This window comes from Theropithecus gelada, chromosome 14 (assembly GCF_003255815.1).
Source record: "Theropithecus gelada isolate Dixy chromosome 14, Tgel_1.0, whole genome shotgun sequence".
NCBI lineage: Eukaryota > Metazoa > Chordata > Mammalia > Primates > Cercopithecidae > Theropithecus > Theropithecus gelada.
The window spans coordinates 38,745,723-38,762,741 of record NC_037682.1 but is presented as its reverse complement, the minus strand read 5'-3'; the positions used below and the strand labels follow the sequence as shown (position 1 = coordinate 38,762,741).

Below are 17,019 nucleotides of genomic sequence, written 5' to 3'. Positions count from 1 at the left end.
TTTACTCATTCCACTTTACACAATCACACACACATGCAACCACTCACAGCTTGTATGTACTGCCAAAGTGATTGCTGCCAGACACCATACAGTTGGATATATTTAAGTCATTATTTACTTTATAGTCTGTAGTTTGAGATCTAACAATTCACTCTGCTTGAACTGATTCTGTAGCTCATTAGTGATGTTGCCAGTCAGCCATAGCATTTGGGCCTTGGATGATGCATGTTTGCAAATACCCCAGAAAGTCTTTCAAAAGCATTATGGAATCTTTTGTAATTTATAACTTTCTTCCCAGTGCTATTGTAACCCCCTAGTGCATCAGTTGCAGATATTTCCATCCTAAGTTTGCAGAGTGACTCTATGTGCTAGATATTAAGACAAAAATTTGAACAGAACTGGGCGTGGTGGCTCATGTCTGTAATCCTAGTACTTTGGGAGGCTGGGGCAGATGAGGAATTCAAGACCAGCCTGGGCAACATGCCCAAAAGCCATCTCTGAAAAAAAAAAAAAAGAAAGAAAGAAAGAAAATGAGCCAGGCATCATGGTGGTGTGTACCTGTGGTTACAGCTACTTTGGAAGCTGTGGTGGGAGGATCACCTGAGCCCAGGAAGTTGAGGATGCAGTGAGCTGTGATCATGACATTGCACTCCAGCCTGGGCATTAGAGTGAGACTTTGTCTCAAAAATAAATAAATAGTTAAAAATGAAATCGTTTATGTGACAAGGCACGATGTAGGTGGTGCTAGACAACCAAGATAGTCAATCCTGACTTTGCTACTTGCTTAGTAGAGTTGTCTCACTGCTAAGGTCCCTGACATTCTAGGACTTAGTTGCTTCTTCTATAGAATGGGAATCATTCTGTAGAATGGGGATCTACGTAACAAAATTGTTGTTAAGGAATAATAATATATGTAAAGCACTGTTTGGCACAAGCCAAATGGCAATTATTTAACTAGAACTAACTTTCAATCCCCACAAAGGAACTCAACTCAGTGCTAGAGTCATAGTGGGTGCTCAAGTACTATTTTTTGGGCGATCGAGTCTATCCTACTCCTTGGAGACCCTGCTATGTTTATCTCACTTAATTAATAGGACGTGAAAAAGAACCCGTTATAGTAGGAATCACTTGCTGTTCATGAATTCACAGTAATCTTATCCTAAAATTTGAAAATTATAATTTGTGTATAGCTAAAACAAAAACAAAGACAAAAAACCTGCACTAGGAGGAGAATGAGAGTATTGTACTCAGTGTAATCTTTCTGTCTCCAGATAACACTTTAAATCTTAGGAAGGGGCAGATTTAAATCACAGCTAAGATGAGTAATGACAGTCATTTTACTGAAAGAACTGTCAGAGAAGGTGAACAACTTTTAATATGTCCAGATGCATACTTTTAATTTTTCGTGCCAATAGGCAAAGTTATTGGAAATGATAATCTAAACAATATTTCATGGAATTATGTGGTTATGAGGTAATAGTCACATGCACATACATATACCCACAAGTACTTCTGTCTACAGCGAATACTTTCCCAACTATATTTACTTGGAATATTGTGAAATGTATGCCCTTTCCTTGAGTCTATGTAAATATTGGTCAGAGTATACAGCAGAAGGGAAAAGATGGCAGAAGAGGAAAAATATTATCAGAAAAATCTATTGTGACTTACAGATTCAACAGATTTGACTCATGCATCTGTTTTAAATAACTACAAAAACAAATTTGTTCCTTACAAATACAAATGTATACAGTCTTTTGTCATAGTTTAGAAATTTCTTTATCAGTAGTACAGAATTCAGACTTCCACTTCACCTTCCAGTGTAGTAAAAAAAACTATACTTTTTTTTTTTTTTTTTTTTTAAGACAGAGTCTCGCCTGTTGCCCAGGCTGGAGTGAAGTGGCGCGATCTCAGCTCACTGCAAGCTCCGCCTCCCAGGTTCACGCCATTCTCCTGCCTCAACCTCCCGAGTGGCTGGGAGTTCAGGCGCCCGCCACCAAGCCCGGCTACTTTTTTTGTATTTTTAGTAGAGACAGGGTTTCACAGTGTTCGCCAGGATGGTCTCCATCGCCTGACCTCATGATCCGCCCGCCTCGGCCTCCCAAAGTGCTGGGATTACAGGCGTGAGCCACCTTGCCTGGCCAAAAATCTCTATAATTTTGAGCTCAAATCTCAGCTCAGCCATTGATTGGCTGAATGACTTTTAGGGACTTTTTCTCATTTCTTGATTTACAAAATGAAAATGAAGATAGCTACCAGAAAAAATTCATTATTACAGATTACAAGTGTATCTACACACACATATATGTTCGCTCATATTTACATTCACATGTATATCAATTTCATTCATGTATGTATATATAAAGCCTTACATGCTAAGTTTCAATACATCTCTGTTTAATGTAAAATATAACCACTGTATAACATACACTATAGATGTTTTTTCAAATAGTGTAAATACCAGCCTTTTCCAGAAGAGAAGAATAATGTTCACTATGTATTCTCTTTATTTCAGGCTTATGAAAAAATTGCTTACCTCCTCACCAATTTAGGTAAGTCCATTTTTCTTCACTCCTTAGTCAGAAAATAACATATGGGCATGTCAATCTGTAGTTACTTTATATAATGTAGCATTTTAATAACTGCAATTATTTAAGTATTTACCAATAAAAAGGAGAGGGGTAGTACAGGAAGTTGGTCTATATTGAATAATAAGAGAGAGGCAATGCATGTACTTACAAAATATTTTTACTAGAAATCAGCACACCTACTTCTTCCTACTTAGGAGTGCTTGCTTCTCCAACTTTTCAGTTCTTCGGGTTTTTCCTCAATATTTATGTTTTATCAAAGTGTTATACTACATGTACACATTTTAAAATCCAAAACAGTATTAAGAGATTTACAATGAAAACCAATCCTTTACCACATCACCCATTCCTAGTTTCTATGCCAAAGGAACTACTTTTTAACTGTTTTTCCTTTCTTTCTTTTTTTTTTTTTTTTAAATGGAGTCTTGCTCTATCGCCCAGGCTGGAGTGCAGTGGCGTGATCTTGGCTCACTGCAAGCTCCGCCTCCCGGCTTCACGCCATTCTCCTGCCTCAGCCTCCCAAGTAGCTGGGACTACAGGTGCCCGCCACCTCGCCTGGCTAATTTTTTGTACTTTTAGTAGAGACGGGGTTTCACCGTGTTAGTCAGGATGGTCTCGATCTCCTGACCTTGTGATCAACCGGCCTCGGCCTCTCAAAATGCTGGGATTACAGGCGTGAGCCACCGCGCCTGGCTACTTTTTAATATTTTTATCTGTTTTTTTTTGTTATTTCCCACCATGTTTCCATGTAATATCATTCTATGGCCATTATTGGATTTTATCTTTTGATAACTATTGCCTTCCCATTATAAAAGTATGAATTATTAAGACTTAGGTCTTAATGTTCCCTGCAGTGCCCTGTCCCCCCACACTCCATCTTTCATTATCTGATAAATACAGTTATTTCTCCTCCTTCCAAGGTGGATATATCAGCATTTTTAGCCAAATTAATCATTAGTCTTCACATCATTATGTCTGTATAACTATTTTCATACCTACAGCATGGCATATTCTATAATTGTGTATGTGTTTTGTGCCATTTCTGTATCTTTTAAGCTAATAATGACCCCTTTTTTTGCTTTTTTTAAACATACTTTTCTTTATTTATCCCAAAGGTTTTGCCAAGACTCTTAAATTTTCTCTGAATATATTCAAACATATAATCAAGTATTATACAAACTTGATTTTCTTCTTAGAGTTACCCTCTCAAGCTGTCTCCTTCAGACTAGATGGGTTATTTTCTAGGCTTGTAGCCAACTGCATCTAGATTTAACTTTCATAAGCACTCTGGGAATTCCTTTTATATTTTTCTATAATTTGGATACTATTTACTAAATCCTGTGTCTTATTCCTTCTTGGCTCAATTCCTTATTTTGCTATTTGTAAGTAAGCTTCTTAAAACTTTGTGTATCTGAAAATGTCTCTATTCTAGCCTCAAACTTGATATCCAGTGTTCCTGGGTATGAAATTCTATCTTAGAAATACTGACCCCTTTGAATCTTGAAGGAACTTCATTTTCTTCTGGATTCCAGCATTGTTACTGAGAGCTCTGCTACCATTCCTATTCGCAGTCCTTTGCACAGGACCTGTTTTGATTTTTTTTTTATTTGTTTATACTCTAGCATAATTTTGAATCTTTTCTCATTTTGAGATTTCACAATGATGTACTTTGGTGAAAACTTTTTATCATCTGTTATGCCGGATACTTAGTGCATCCCATCAATTATTGATATCCACTGTGTCCTTTGGGAAGCAGACACTGAGATGGAGTTAGTAATGCAAGAAGTTTCTTAGGGGAAAACTCCTGAGGAAGGGAGCAGGACTGGATAAGAAGAGCCTCAGACAACAATGCAGATCTGATGGTTTTAACCAATCCAATGGAGAGCTCTAGAACAAATATTTCAAATAAAGATTTAGAGGAATCCAACATTGGATATAATTCAGTATAATTGGCCAAGACCTAGTACCCCTGTCATTCTGAGTCGCTGGTTGGTTGTTGCTTGGGAAGAGCAAGACTTGAGCATAAAAGCTGAGTCATAGGATGAGGGTGGAAACAGCTGGAGGCTTGGAAACAGCTGGAGGCTGTCAGGTGACTGTACTCCTTGCACCTGAACAGCAAGTTCTTACTGAGGGGAAATCCTAGTGGCAAACCTCCACTGCTGCCATAATCTGAAAACTCAGAAACTTCACTTCCAGGAAATTTTTGTATATTCTTTGTTAAATAATTTCCTTCTTTTAAAAATCTTTCTGAAACTCTTTACATTCAGATGTTTCTTATCATTCAATAGTTATTTTTTTCTTTCTTCATTTTCTGTGATTTTTGTTGGGATTTCTTCAAGATAACCTCAACCTTATCTTCCAAGTATTCTCGTGAATATTTTATATTGGCTGATGCTTTACATTTTCTGGAGTTATTTCCTGTTCTCTGAATGTCCTTTTTCTATGTCATCCATTTCCAGCCTCACAGATGCAGTGTCTTAAGTAGGCAATATAATGTAATTGTTAAGAGCATCGGCTCTACAGTGAGAATGCATGAGTTGAAATCTTTGCACCATAACTTACATTATCAGTAGTTGCACAGTAATAATTAATTATTTTATTCTCTTGGTTTCTCAAATTCTTTTATATATATATATACACACAAGGAGATAGTGTCTGTGCTCTGGAGCTAACATTGGAGAAACAATGTTGTGAAAGGGGAAAACAGCAGGCTTTGGAGCTGGATATAGCAATGAACATTTGGATTGCCCCATTATGACTGTGTAACCATCAGCAAGCTTTTTCCTCTCCCTGTTCTCTCTTCTTCTTCTCCACTCCGTCTCCTCTTCTTCCCACTCTTTCTCCTCCCTCTGCTTCTCATTCTTCTTTACTTTTTGGGTCTTCGGTTCCTCACTGGTAAAATGACAATAATAATAGTTCCTATTTCACCATTGTACGTTGGCTGCCTGACACATGACAGGTGGTTCAATAAATAGCAATGATACAGTTCATTGTTCTTTCAACCCTTTGAGCTGCATTTTCTTCAGCTGGGTAACAAAGCACTAGCTCTGTTCCTTACATTCATTTGCTTTTAAAGTACCCTATACCCAGGATTGAAGCAAATCTAAGGAGAATGATTTGGGGAAATCATAATCAATAGTAGGAAACAGAACAGTTATTTGTGCTAAGTATCAAGAAATGTCAAAGTTTTCACTTGATATTTGATTTTTTCCTCTATAACCCAGTGATGATTTATGTCTGTTGATTCGTCATTTAACTAATCATGGACTATATTAGTTTAAATGAATAAAAATATTGATAGTTTGATTAAAATAATAGAAACTATGTTGTGTCTGTGTGTGTGTGTGTGTGTGTGTGGCTGACATTATATTCTGTTTAATTTTTTGGCTGTGCTAATTTGTGCTTCAAAACACAAATGAAAAATTAAGTTTTACTTCTCAGAAGAAGTCATATGCTATTTAAATAATTTTTTAAAACTTTCTGTTTCTTGATTTATCTTTTCCAAATATTTTCAAAAACCACAAAGCAAAAAAGATAAAGCTTAAATTCTATTACATTTGTTTTTTAACATGGAAAAAATTAAAAGCATTTACTTCAAAGTGATTTTTTTGAACTTTGGTTTCGTGGTTGTTGAGAATTAGATCAGGATGGCTGTTAGTTGTTCTTAATAATGAACTGTCTATGTTAAAGATAAATTGGGATTCGAAGGAACAAATTAAGCCAACTAATGAAAAGAGTTTTGACTTTGTCAAACAGAGGTCAAAAGTACCTCACAGTGTTATAGTCATAACACACAGTAACTTCTACTATACACACTATTAATTCCAAGGAACAGAGAAATTAACAGTAAAAAGCAAGGACTAATTACCTTACTGGGTGACTGTGTCTCATAACTAGCTTTTCATCCATAACTAGCTTCATTAGGTAAAAAGTAAGAGATATTTTGGCCAGAAATACGTTATCCTAGAAATAGCACGTATATCCTTAGTGTTCAGGATTTGATTCCTCCTCTGAGTTAAAAGCCAATTCAAAATGATCCACAATGTGCTATATTTGTGAATGGAATGGTGTTGAAAAATAAATGTTTTCTTCCTGGCAGCATAGACCCTAGGTTAAACCTCAAAGTTATCATCATTGCAGTAACTTCCATTGTTTCAGTTTTCTCTTGCCACATAGCCATTTACTCCAAACTTAGTAGCTCAGGACAACAACTTATTATTTTTAATGATCCTACAATTTAGATTAGGCCCTGCTATGTGATTTTTCTCCTCCATGTGGTGTCTGCTGGGGCTGGTGTGTAAGAGGGCCTCTTCAATCACGTCTGTTTCCTCATATGGAATTATTGGAATAGCTGGTGTCTTCCGCCTTCTTCTCCTCTATGTATCTCTACCTGCCTAGCTTGCTTATAGCAGTATAATAGGACATCTTAAATGTCAGCTGGCTTCCAGGAAGACAAGCCCCTATAACAAGTGCTTATCCAGCTTCTGCTTGCATTTTACTTGCATATCCAGTCTCCTCTTGGTGAAGGCAAGTCAGAATCAAGGTTGGAGGCAACTACACTAGGGTATGTATACTTGGAGGAGTGGTTCATTGTGGACGTAGGTTTAACTGCAACCAGTGTAACAATCTTCCACTTCTAGCAAAATGCCTTTCTGCTGGGAACATTGTAATCTTCATCAGAATATGTAAAGCAACTGAGTAGCACTCAACATGTCTCCAACTTGATATATAATCTTACTACCATTTAGAATGATTTCTCCCAGTAAAATCTTAGTAACCTTTTCTGATATCAGAGCTTGCCTCTGTGAAATCTTTGTTGACTTCTTGATCCTTTACTCTACAATGTTCCTTTAGCTGTTTGTGATTCCTTTCATTACTGCATCTATTACATTATTCTGATCTATTATCTATCTATCTAATCTATCTATCTATCTATCTATCTATCTATCTATCTATCTATCTACTTTCTTTACAAGACTAAAAAATTCTTACAGCCAAGAAATGAATGTACTTACTTCTGATTCTTTCAATCCTTAGGTACAAAGTTTGGCATACATTCATTCATAAAAGAAATATGTGTGGAGGACCTAATATTTTAGACAACATGATAGGGAGACAGACCATTAGACTATCAAGATGCATTATTCCTTTAATAAACTGTTGAATTAAACCTGCTATTTTTTGTTTCTTTTGAGACAGAGTTTCACTCTTGTTGCCCAGGCTGGAAGGCAATGGCGCAATCTCGGCTCACCGCAACCTGCACCTCCCAGGTTCAAGCAATTTTCTTGTCTCAGCCTCCCGAGTAGCTGGGATTACAGGTGCGCACCACCACACCTGGCTAATTTTGTATTTTTAGTAGAGACGGGGTGTCTCCATGTTGGTCAGGCTGGTCTCGAACTGCCAACCTCAGGTGATCCACCCACCTTGGCCTCCCAAAGTGCCGGTATTACAGGCATGAGCCACCGCACCAGGCCTAAATCTGCTATATTTTATCTAGGAATTTCCAATGAGATTTTAAGTAAAAATAGTTTGTAGATTTTTACTTGCCCTGTCTTTGAGGGGTTTTAGTGTCAGAAATTATGCAAATCTCACAAATAACAAGAAGATAGGTTCAGTCCCCATACCATAGCATCAAGTGTAGATAGTATCAAGTGTAGATAGTATCAAGTGTAGCTAGTATCAAGTCTGTTCCAGTATGAAATAGCAGCCCAGTACACACTTGGCAGAAGAGTGGATGAAAAATTAATAATATATAAAGAATGGCCCACAAATAAATGGTTGAATATAACATTTAGAGGTATGTGGTTCTCCTTATATAATTAAGAATTGTAAAAAACAGAGTTTAAAACTTTAATTTTCCTGACAATGTTTTAAAGTATTATTTGTCTTCACTGGCATTTCTCACAGGACAATTTGGAGCACTTTACGTCTTCAGTTTGGCTTCTCATAGAAGGGTCACTTTAGTTGGCCACATAGATTCCTACATTATTGTCACTTGACATTAATCAGGAAAACATGAACTTTCAGAGAAAGTCTTATTTTGGGAGGTTGAAGTCTATTACTAAATCCTATTTTAGGATATCCAAACTATCCAAACACTTTTCTTGTGTACTTGTAGCTTTTATTCTCACAGAGTTTTATAAAAACCAGTTCATAAGGCATTTAGATAATTACATACTCTTTAGTTTGTTACAGGCCTAACCACTCCTTACTGTATTAAACCAAAACTCTCTCCCCCTAATGGATAAGTTTTTGGGCCTTGAAGGCATTTAGTCTTATGCTACTAGACTTGGTCGAGATACAGTTTTATTTTCTTTTATTACATTGTTGAGTAAGGAATTTTGTGGTAAATTTAGAAATGAAAGTGGGTTATAGTGTCCTTGCATTGGCCTTGTTGTGCTATGCTGTGTTAAGTCAATATTACGTTAGTCTTACCAAGCAAGTTGAATTACTTTAATTATTTTATATTTTTCTGAAATATACAAAAGGCAAATTTGTTATTTAATTAGAGTTTCATGAAATCAACCCATGTGACTATCCAGGCATTATGTCATTCTGAGGTAGATGTTTACTTTTTTTTTTTTTTTAAGTTAATACACTGGTAATTAGTTTTTTGAAGAGTACCTACTTATTTCTGAGCCATTTTTTCAAAAGTCCTATTTGTGTAGGTAGTTGTTTATTATATATAAGTGTTTTGTCCACTGAAAAATTATTGATAGGATGTTTAGTAATGTTAATCTCTTCAGTGCAGTGTTTATACGTCTTTTATTTGGGGTGGTGGACTCTTCTCTCTTTTCTTAAAACTGGACTTCATAAATGTTAGTCAATATTACATGTTCAAGAATCATTATCTATTTTATTGAAGATTTTAAAACATTTTATTGTCAATTTTTATTCCTTCATTTTACTTTATTTCTGTTTATTTTATTGTTCTTGTAGCTTCTTTGAAGGAAAAACTAAAATACTTGTTTCTATATAAGGTAATATTTATACATTAAAAATAAATAAAATAGTGAGAATATGATCAATATAACAAATAGAGAAGAAAAGATAAAACAAATCATTAAACAAATTTTTAAAAGTGTGTTTGTATTTATCTCCAGATCTAGCTATCCATCCATCTTTCAATTATCTATAAGAATAATTGCCATTTGAAAACTGGGACACAGATTGAACTTCAAAAAATAAAATCCAGCTAGATGATAATGAAAAGAAACACAACTACATTTAAAAAGCTGAAAAATGACTGACAGTCGCGGAGTAAGAGCATATATCAAGAAAATAGTAACAATAAAATCAAATGTCACCAGGTTAATATTAGGGAAACTAGAGGGAAAGAGGAATACTTCATACTAGTAAATGTACTAACATGTCAGTATAATAATCATGATCTCTATGCATTTTTAACAAGCTTTAAAATATAGATAGCAAAAAAAATGATAGAAAAGAACTGAAAAATCCATAGTCAAAACATAAGTAAAGATATACAGTATTTAAGCCAGGCATGGTGGCTCACGCCTGTGATCCCAGCACTTTGGGTGGCCGAGGCAGGAGGATCATTTGAGGTCAGGAGTTCAAAACCAGCCTGGCCAATACGGTGAAACCCTGTCTCTACTGAAAATACCTCCCCACCAAAAAAAGTTAGCCAAGCGTGGTGTCGGGCGCCTGTAATCCCAGCTCCTCGGGAGGCTGAAGTAGGAGAATCACTTGAACCTGGAAGGTGGAGGTTGCAGTGAGCCAAGATCACCATGCTACAATCCAGCCTGGGCAACAGAGTGAGACTCCATCTGAAAAAAAAAAAAAAAAAAAAAAAAAGATACACAGTGTTTGACTATCATATCTGACATTCTTTAAAAATATGTACAAACCAGACCGGATGCGGTGACTCACTCCTGTAATCCCAGCACTTTGGGAGGTTGAGGTGGGCAGATCACCTGCAGTCAGGAGTTCGAGACCAGTCTGGCCAACATGTTGAAACCCCGTCTCTACCAAAAAGTACAAAAATTAGCCAGCGTTGTGGCACATGCCTGTCATCCCAGCTACTCAGGAGGCTGAGGCAGAAGAATCACTTGAACCTGGGAGGCAGAGGTTGTAGTAAGCCAAGATTATGCCATTGTACTCCAGCCTGGTCAACAGAGTGAGACTCCATCTCAAGAAAGAAAGAATATATATATAGAGAGAGTATATAATATATATAATGTATATATTATACATATATAATACATGTCTATATGTATACACACACACACACACACACACACAAACCATATGCCCAACAGGAAAACAAATATCATTTTCATGCACTTGATACATTGACAAAACTTATCCACACAATTTAGCCACAAATGACATTGCAACTTTTTGCCTAAAACCAGAAATCAGGCAGGACACATTTGTGGACAATGCTGAAATAAAATTAGAAATGAAGAACCAAAAATAATCTACAGAATAAAAATTACCTAAAAATCTACATCCTCTTTTCTAAATAAGTTTTGTGTTAATAAACTAAATTTATAAACTAGAGAGAAACAACAGTGAAAGCATGACATGTCAAAACCTGTGGGGACAGGTTCTGACTGACTGTTCTTACTGAGGCACACTTGCCAGTCACCTTCGGGGTGGCCCACGGACCCTTCCTACTTTTGGCACCTACCACCTTTGAACTTGGAGTTCCTCAGGATCTCTTTCTTCCTCCTTCCATGTGATTGGGCTCGTGCATACGTTTAGCCTATGTTTTCCTTAAAGGAGATCCTATATTCTATCTTTACTGAATTCTTCAACTACGTTACAATATGTGTTAGATGAGACATGTCTGTTTTCTAACACTCATTTGAGTACTAGATAGGAGCTAAGGTTGCAGTACATGCTGTCCTTATTTTTTTCTTTTAATCATTATAAAACCATAAGATGTTAGAGTTGACAGGATTTTTATAAATCATCTTGTCTAAATCCCTTATTCTACAGATGACAAAACTGACTGCAAAAAAACGTGAAGAGACCTGCCTGAGATTACCTGCCACTCAGGTGTAAGGCTGCGATAAGAGCTCAGTTCTCCTGACTGATATAGCCCTCTTTTCTCTTTACCATTCCACTTCTGTCTGTACACAAAATACTCATTCTTCAAAGAACTCTGTGGACAGTTTAGACCCTTATATTGAGTATAGACAGTTTGAGTGAATGATTGATCCATTATGTATGGTTTCTGCTAAATGATGATAGCAGAGAGACTCCTGAAAATCTTCATGTATTAATAACATACTTTTGTAGCTGTGGGGAAAGTCCAAAGATTATCTTATGAAGTCCTTTCATCAAGTGTGAACAGTAGATATTATTCACATTTTACAGATACAGATGCTAGAAATCAGCAAAACTAAGTGCCTCATAGAACTAAAAACCTTGGCCAGGTGTGGTGGCTCACGCCTGTAATCCTAGCACTTTGAGGGTCCAAGGTGGGCAGATCGCCTGAGGTCAGGAGTTCGAGACCACCCTGGCCAACATGGTGAAACCCCCCACTTCTACTAAAAACACAAAAAATTAGCCGGGCATGGTGGCGGGCACCTATAATCTCAGCTACTTGGGAGGCTGAGCCAGAAGAATTGCTTGAACCCAGGAGGCACAGGTTGCAGTGAGTCAAGATTGCACCACTGTACTCCAGCCTGGGCAACAGACTGAGACTCCATCTCCAAAAATAAATAAATAAATAAATAAATAATTTTTTTAAAAAAACTCGAACTTGGGGTTTCTGACTCCATGTTCAGAGTCTTGACATTTACCTCATCTATGTCAATGTACCCTGTGTTCCTTTTAGAATATCCTCGAACAGAATCTGAGTGGGAAAACAGCTTTGCCCTGAAGATGTTCCTCTTCCAGTTTGTCAATTTAAACAGTTCCATCTTCTATATCGCATTCTTTTTGGGAAGGTAAGTCAACTTTTTGTACATAATCTTCACAGAGTCAAAAACGTAGTCAATAGTTTAATTGACAATTACTGTTCTCACTCAAATGATTTCTGACAGCCACCAGCAGTTAAAGTTGGCACAAAAAAATAAATCCTATTTGCTGCATTTTAGTTGAATTGTGCCTGTTTCATCATCAGTAACAGTTTTGTTAAAGAAGAAAAGAATTTTTGTGCAACCTTGGGTTATAATTCCTTAACGTGGAAACTCCTATCATCTTAACATTTTTCCACCTTTAATGCAAAATACGAAAAAAGCAACATAGTAAACTAATGATTCTGCTTTGCCATAGGCTTAGTACTCCATCCAGTGCCGTGGAAACTTACTGAAGATAGAAACATTTTGGACCAAACAATGCAATACATTATTGTAATAGTCATTAACTAGGTCAACAAAACATTAAGACTCTATGTGAGGGTCGGAAACATCATCCAGTTGGTTTGTCGGTACTTTCTTGACCCATTAATTCACGCATCACTTTTTCCTTTGTAAGTCAGATACTTTGATGTTTAACATAGCAGAAGTCAACTGGGGACAGATTGCACCAGTGAACATTTATGTCTACCCACACATGCACTCGTCGTGATGCCTTAGTAGATGTTCTTCAGTGATCCCCACTTAAATGCTAATGAACTAAAATGTCTTTTTACAGATTCGTAGGCCACCCAGGAAAATACAATAAACTTTTTGACCGGTGGAGACTGGAGGAAGTAAGTAACTTTGGGAGTGTGGGTGCAGGAATGGGCACGGATTTGAGCCAGTTCCTGTGGGAGGAAGGGAACTGAAGAAAGGAGAAGTTCAGGGAAGTCTATGGATATTGAAGACACATTGTTCAGAAAGGAAGCAACCACATCTTTTCAAAAAAGAGGGTGAACTGAAAAGTTAAACCCCAAGATTCTCACCTCAGCTCTCTTTACTTTTTTAATCACCTTAATTTCTTGTATTTACAGACCCCAGGAATTTAGCTCCAGTAATTTTCCTTTTTTTATTGGAAATTATTATTATTTATTGGGTACATTTTCAAACTTTTAAACATGTTAGGTTTCCTTTTAGTCCAAAAGACATCATACTGGAAACACCAACATGTAATTATATAAAAGTACCTACCCTAAGACTCATATTTCTTTATTGATTTACAATATGTTTGTTGTAAATATGGAAAAAACTGCCCAGGAGTAGTATTACTGGGTTACAGGATAAGTATATTGTATATTTTCACTGCGACTGAGAAATGGGCCTCCAAATGCCACCCCTACCTAGACTGTATGAGCCTGCTTCTTCAGTATTTAGCCAATGGTAGAATTTTCACTTTTTCCATTCTAATAGCCAGTGATTTTAGTTTCTGTAATTATGAATGAGATGGATAATATTTTTCATATTTTTCTCGAACATTTTAGTTTTCTGTTCATAGCCTTGAAGAACAGGGCATAACAATAAAACACAACTAATATTTTATCTTTGGAGACTGACAGTCTATATTCTAATGCTGCCCACCCAGATGTGTGATTTAATATCTATAAATCTCATTTTCTTCTTTTGTAAATTGGTGATAAGAATGGCTATCTTGCCTGACCCTGTGGCTCACACCTGTAGTCCCAACACTTTAGGAGGCCAAGGCAGGAGGATTGCTTGAGGCCAAAAGTTCAAGACCAGCCTGGGCAAAATGATGAGACCCTGTCTTTATTTTAAAAATTTAAAAATTAGCCGGGCATGGTGGCACGTGCTTCTAGTCCCAGCTACTCAGGAAGCTGAGGTGGGAAGATCCCTTGAGCCCAAGAGTTCGAGGATGCAGTGAGCCGTGATTGTACCACTGCACTCCAGCTTGGGTGAGAGACCAACACTGTCCCTAAACAACAGAAAAAATAAAGAATAGCTATCCCAGTACTGGTGATTGGTGTATTAAATTAGATTGTGCATGTAAAATAATAGTTATAATTAATGATAGCCATTATTACAAAATTTAAAAAGTGTTACAGTTCGTTTTAGGATATTTGTGAACTGGCTAACCTAGACTTGTGAATCTTATACTACAACTATATCATATCTCACATTAATATTTTATGTGAAATCAATATTAAAAAGTTTTTAATAATAGCTAAGATTTATTGAGGGCTTACTATATGCTAATGTACTCCAGCAATTGTTTCTAAGTGCTCTCTGTATATTAATGCATTTAATCCTCAAGTTCTATCGTTATATCCATTTCATAGATCAGGAAACAAAGTCACAGATGTGCAGTGCCTGCAACTGCAAATGTGATTTTCCTACAATTGTACAAACATACACACTGATGAAGTTATGATTTAAATCTTTTCAGTGTAGCTTCAGAGTCTGTGCTCTGAGCACTGTGCTTTCCAGCCACAACTGGAATGGCGTGTAGGTATAATCAAAGACATAATGAAAACCTATTTTGCTGAGAAATTGCTGTCTGATTGCTGGCTCACACGTCTGTGTTGGATTTAGAGTAAGCATACTAAAGTAAGTGAAGGAACCTGGGTATTGGAGTCTGGTAGTTCTTTCTGTCACTTAGGTTTATTATCTACAGAGTGAAGATACCAACAACTACCAAGGCGGGTTCTGACAAGGAGTAAGAGAAAAATACATGACAGCATGTAGTTTGGCTTGTCCAAGGTCATATGATCTTGAGTGGTGCAATTAGAATGAATGCTTATGTCTTCTGCACACTCACTCATGCCCTTTTGTACATTCTAAGTATGGGCTCTTTCTACCAAATGAAATTTAAAGTTTTGATAGACTGGCTTTAGTGCAAGGCCATCACTATGTGAATGGACAAACCCATAAAAACTATTGGACCCCCTTCTCTTCCTTATAAATCATGAAGTCATCAAGGCTTAATTTCAACAAAAGTGTAAATGGCCCATCTTCCAGCCACCCCACTTTGGCCTATGCTTTGTGGGTAGCAAACCAATCACATGATCCTATGATCATCTTCTTTTTCCCATCCCACAAAATAATATGTTTGTGTTAAACCCACACTTTAAGGCAGCAAACACATTGGTAAATGGAATTCATCCTTAGTGTATTACAAAAGAGCAGTGGATTAGGGTACGGGGGACAACTTTCATTTCCACAGCACTAGTCAACACTGCATGGCCTTGGGCAAGTCAGCTTGCCTCTGAGTCTCTACAAAAATGAAGAGCTTCAGCTTGCAGCTGTGATCTGTGATTTGCCCCTGTAGCTTAATAATTATTCTGCCTCAGTCATTCCAGTGAACCCATTTATCAGATATATTTGGGAGAGTTCAGGAAATCCTAAATTCATCCTGAAAAAAGAGGTTTGCTTCAATGGGTGAATTTAGACCTCTTCAGGCAGTAAGTATGACCATTTGCAAATCCTCTCTCAGGCTCAGATTAGGGAGTCTTAAATTACTGGGCTGGAACAGGAAAAGCAGGCTCTTAGTGTCTTAATTATTTGTTCTCTTTGAAGTTCCACTAGTACCAATTTGATAGAAATAGAAACTGTGGATCAAAGTGATAGAGAAGACTGTCTTCCTTATGAGCAGGACATGTACCCATTTCTAAAGAAACAGACCCACGCCCTCCCACCCAAATACTGCAGTGTTTTCAAGTAAAACACATTGGTTGTGATTTTCATTGAAATCACGTTTTTGTTTGTGTGGGTCTCTAAAACTAACTTACTGAAAATCTAAAAAAGCAGAAAAGCACAGAGGAAAGAATAGGATCATACTGATGAATTATTTTTATGGTGTTGCATTTATCACTTAAAAATACATTATAATATATGTAGATACTTCCTCTCCAGGAGGTAGAGTTCAACACCTCCCCACCATCTTGAGAATGGGCTAGACTTAGTGGCTCCCTTCTAAAAAATAGAACCGAAAAGGAGAAAAATGAGAAACTTTCCAGTGGAAAAAAATTGGAAGACACTATATTAACCAATTAACACCACCAGTGATGTCATGTGCTTCCCATGTATCCCTCATATGATGTGAGGAAAATAGCACTTCACCTTTGTGACTGGTCTCTCTAAAACACATAACCGTGGTCTAAGCGTAAGAAAACCATGAGACAAACTTAGATTGTGAGACATTCCACAGGATACACATCCAACAATCCTCAAAACATTGAAAGTTATTAAAAACTGAGAAGCTATTCAGACCAGAGGAGACTAGGGAGATAGGAAAAATGAATGCAATCAGGTATGTGGGCTTAGATCCTGGAGCAGAGAGAGGAAAACTGGTGGAATCCAAAGAGAGCTTTGCATTTAGCTAATTGTAATGTACTAATATAATTTTCTTAGCTTTGTCAAATATACCATGGTAATGTACGGAGCAACAGCTAGAACTGGATAAGGAGTGAGGAGTGTATGAGAACTCTGTACTATCTTTGCAAGTTATCTATACATCTAAACTTATTCTGAAATAAAAAGGTTATTAAAAACAATATATTATAAACATTATGCCATACAATTAACTATTTTCTATTACCTGATTG

General features: G+C 36.8%; 1 protein-coding gene across 3 annotated transcripts in view; it reads left to right on the top strand.

Annotated features, from left to right (window-relative positions):
• Positions 1-17,019, top strand: part of ANO3 (anoctamin 3) — a 356,947-nt gene that overhangs the window by 315,411 nt on the left and 24,517 nt on the right. For all 3 annotated transcript variants that reach the window (XM_025356153.1, XM_025356152.1, XM_025356154.1), the window contains 3 exons: positions 2,516-2,552; positions 12,397-12,508; positions 13,197-13,254. In XM_025356153.1, the coding sequence (XP_025211938.1) occupies positions 2,516-2,552; positions 12,397-12,508; positions 13,197-13,254 (207 nt within the window). The remainder of the gene's footprint in view (positions 1-2,515; positions 2,553-12,396; positions 12,509-13,196; positions 13,255-17,019) is intronic.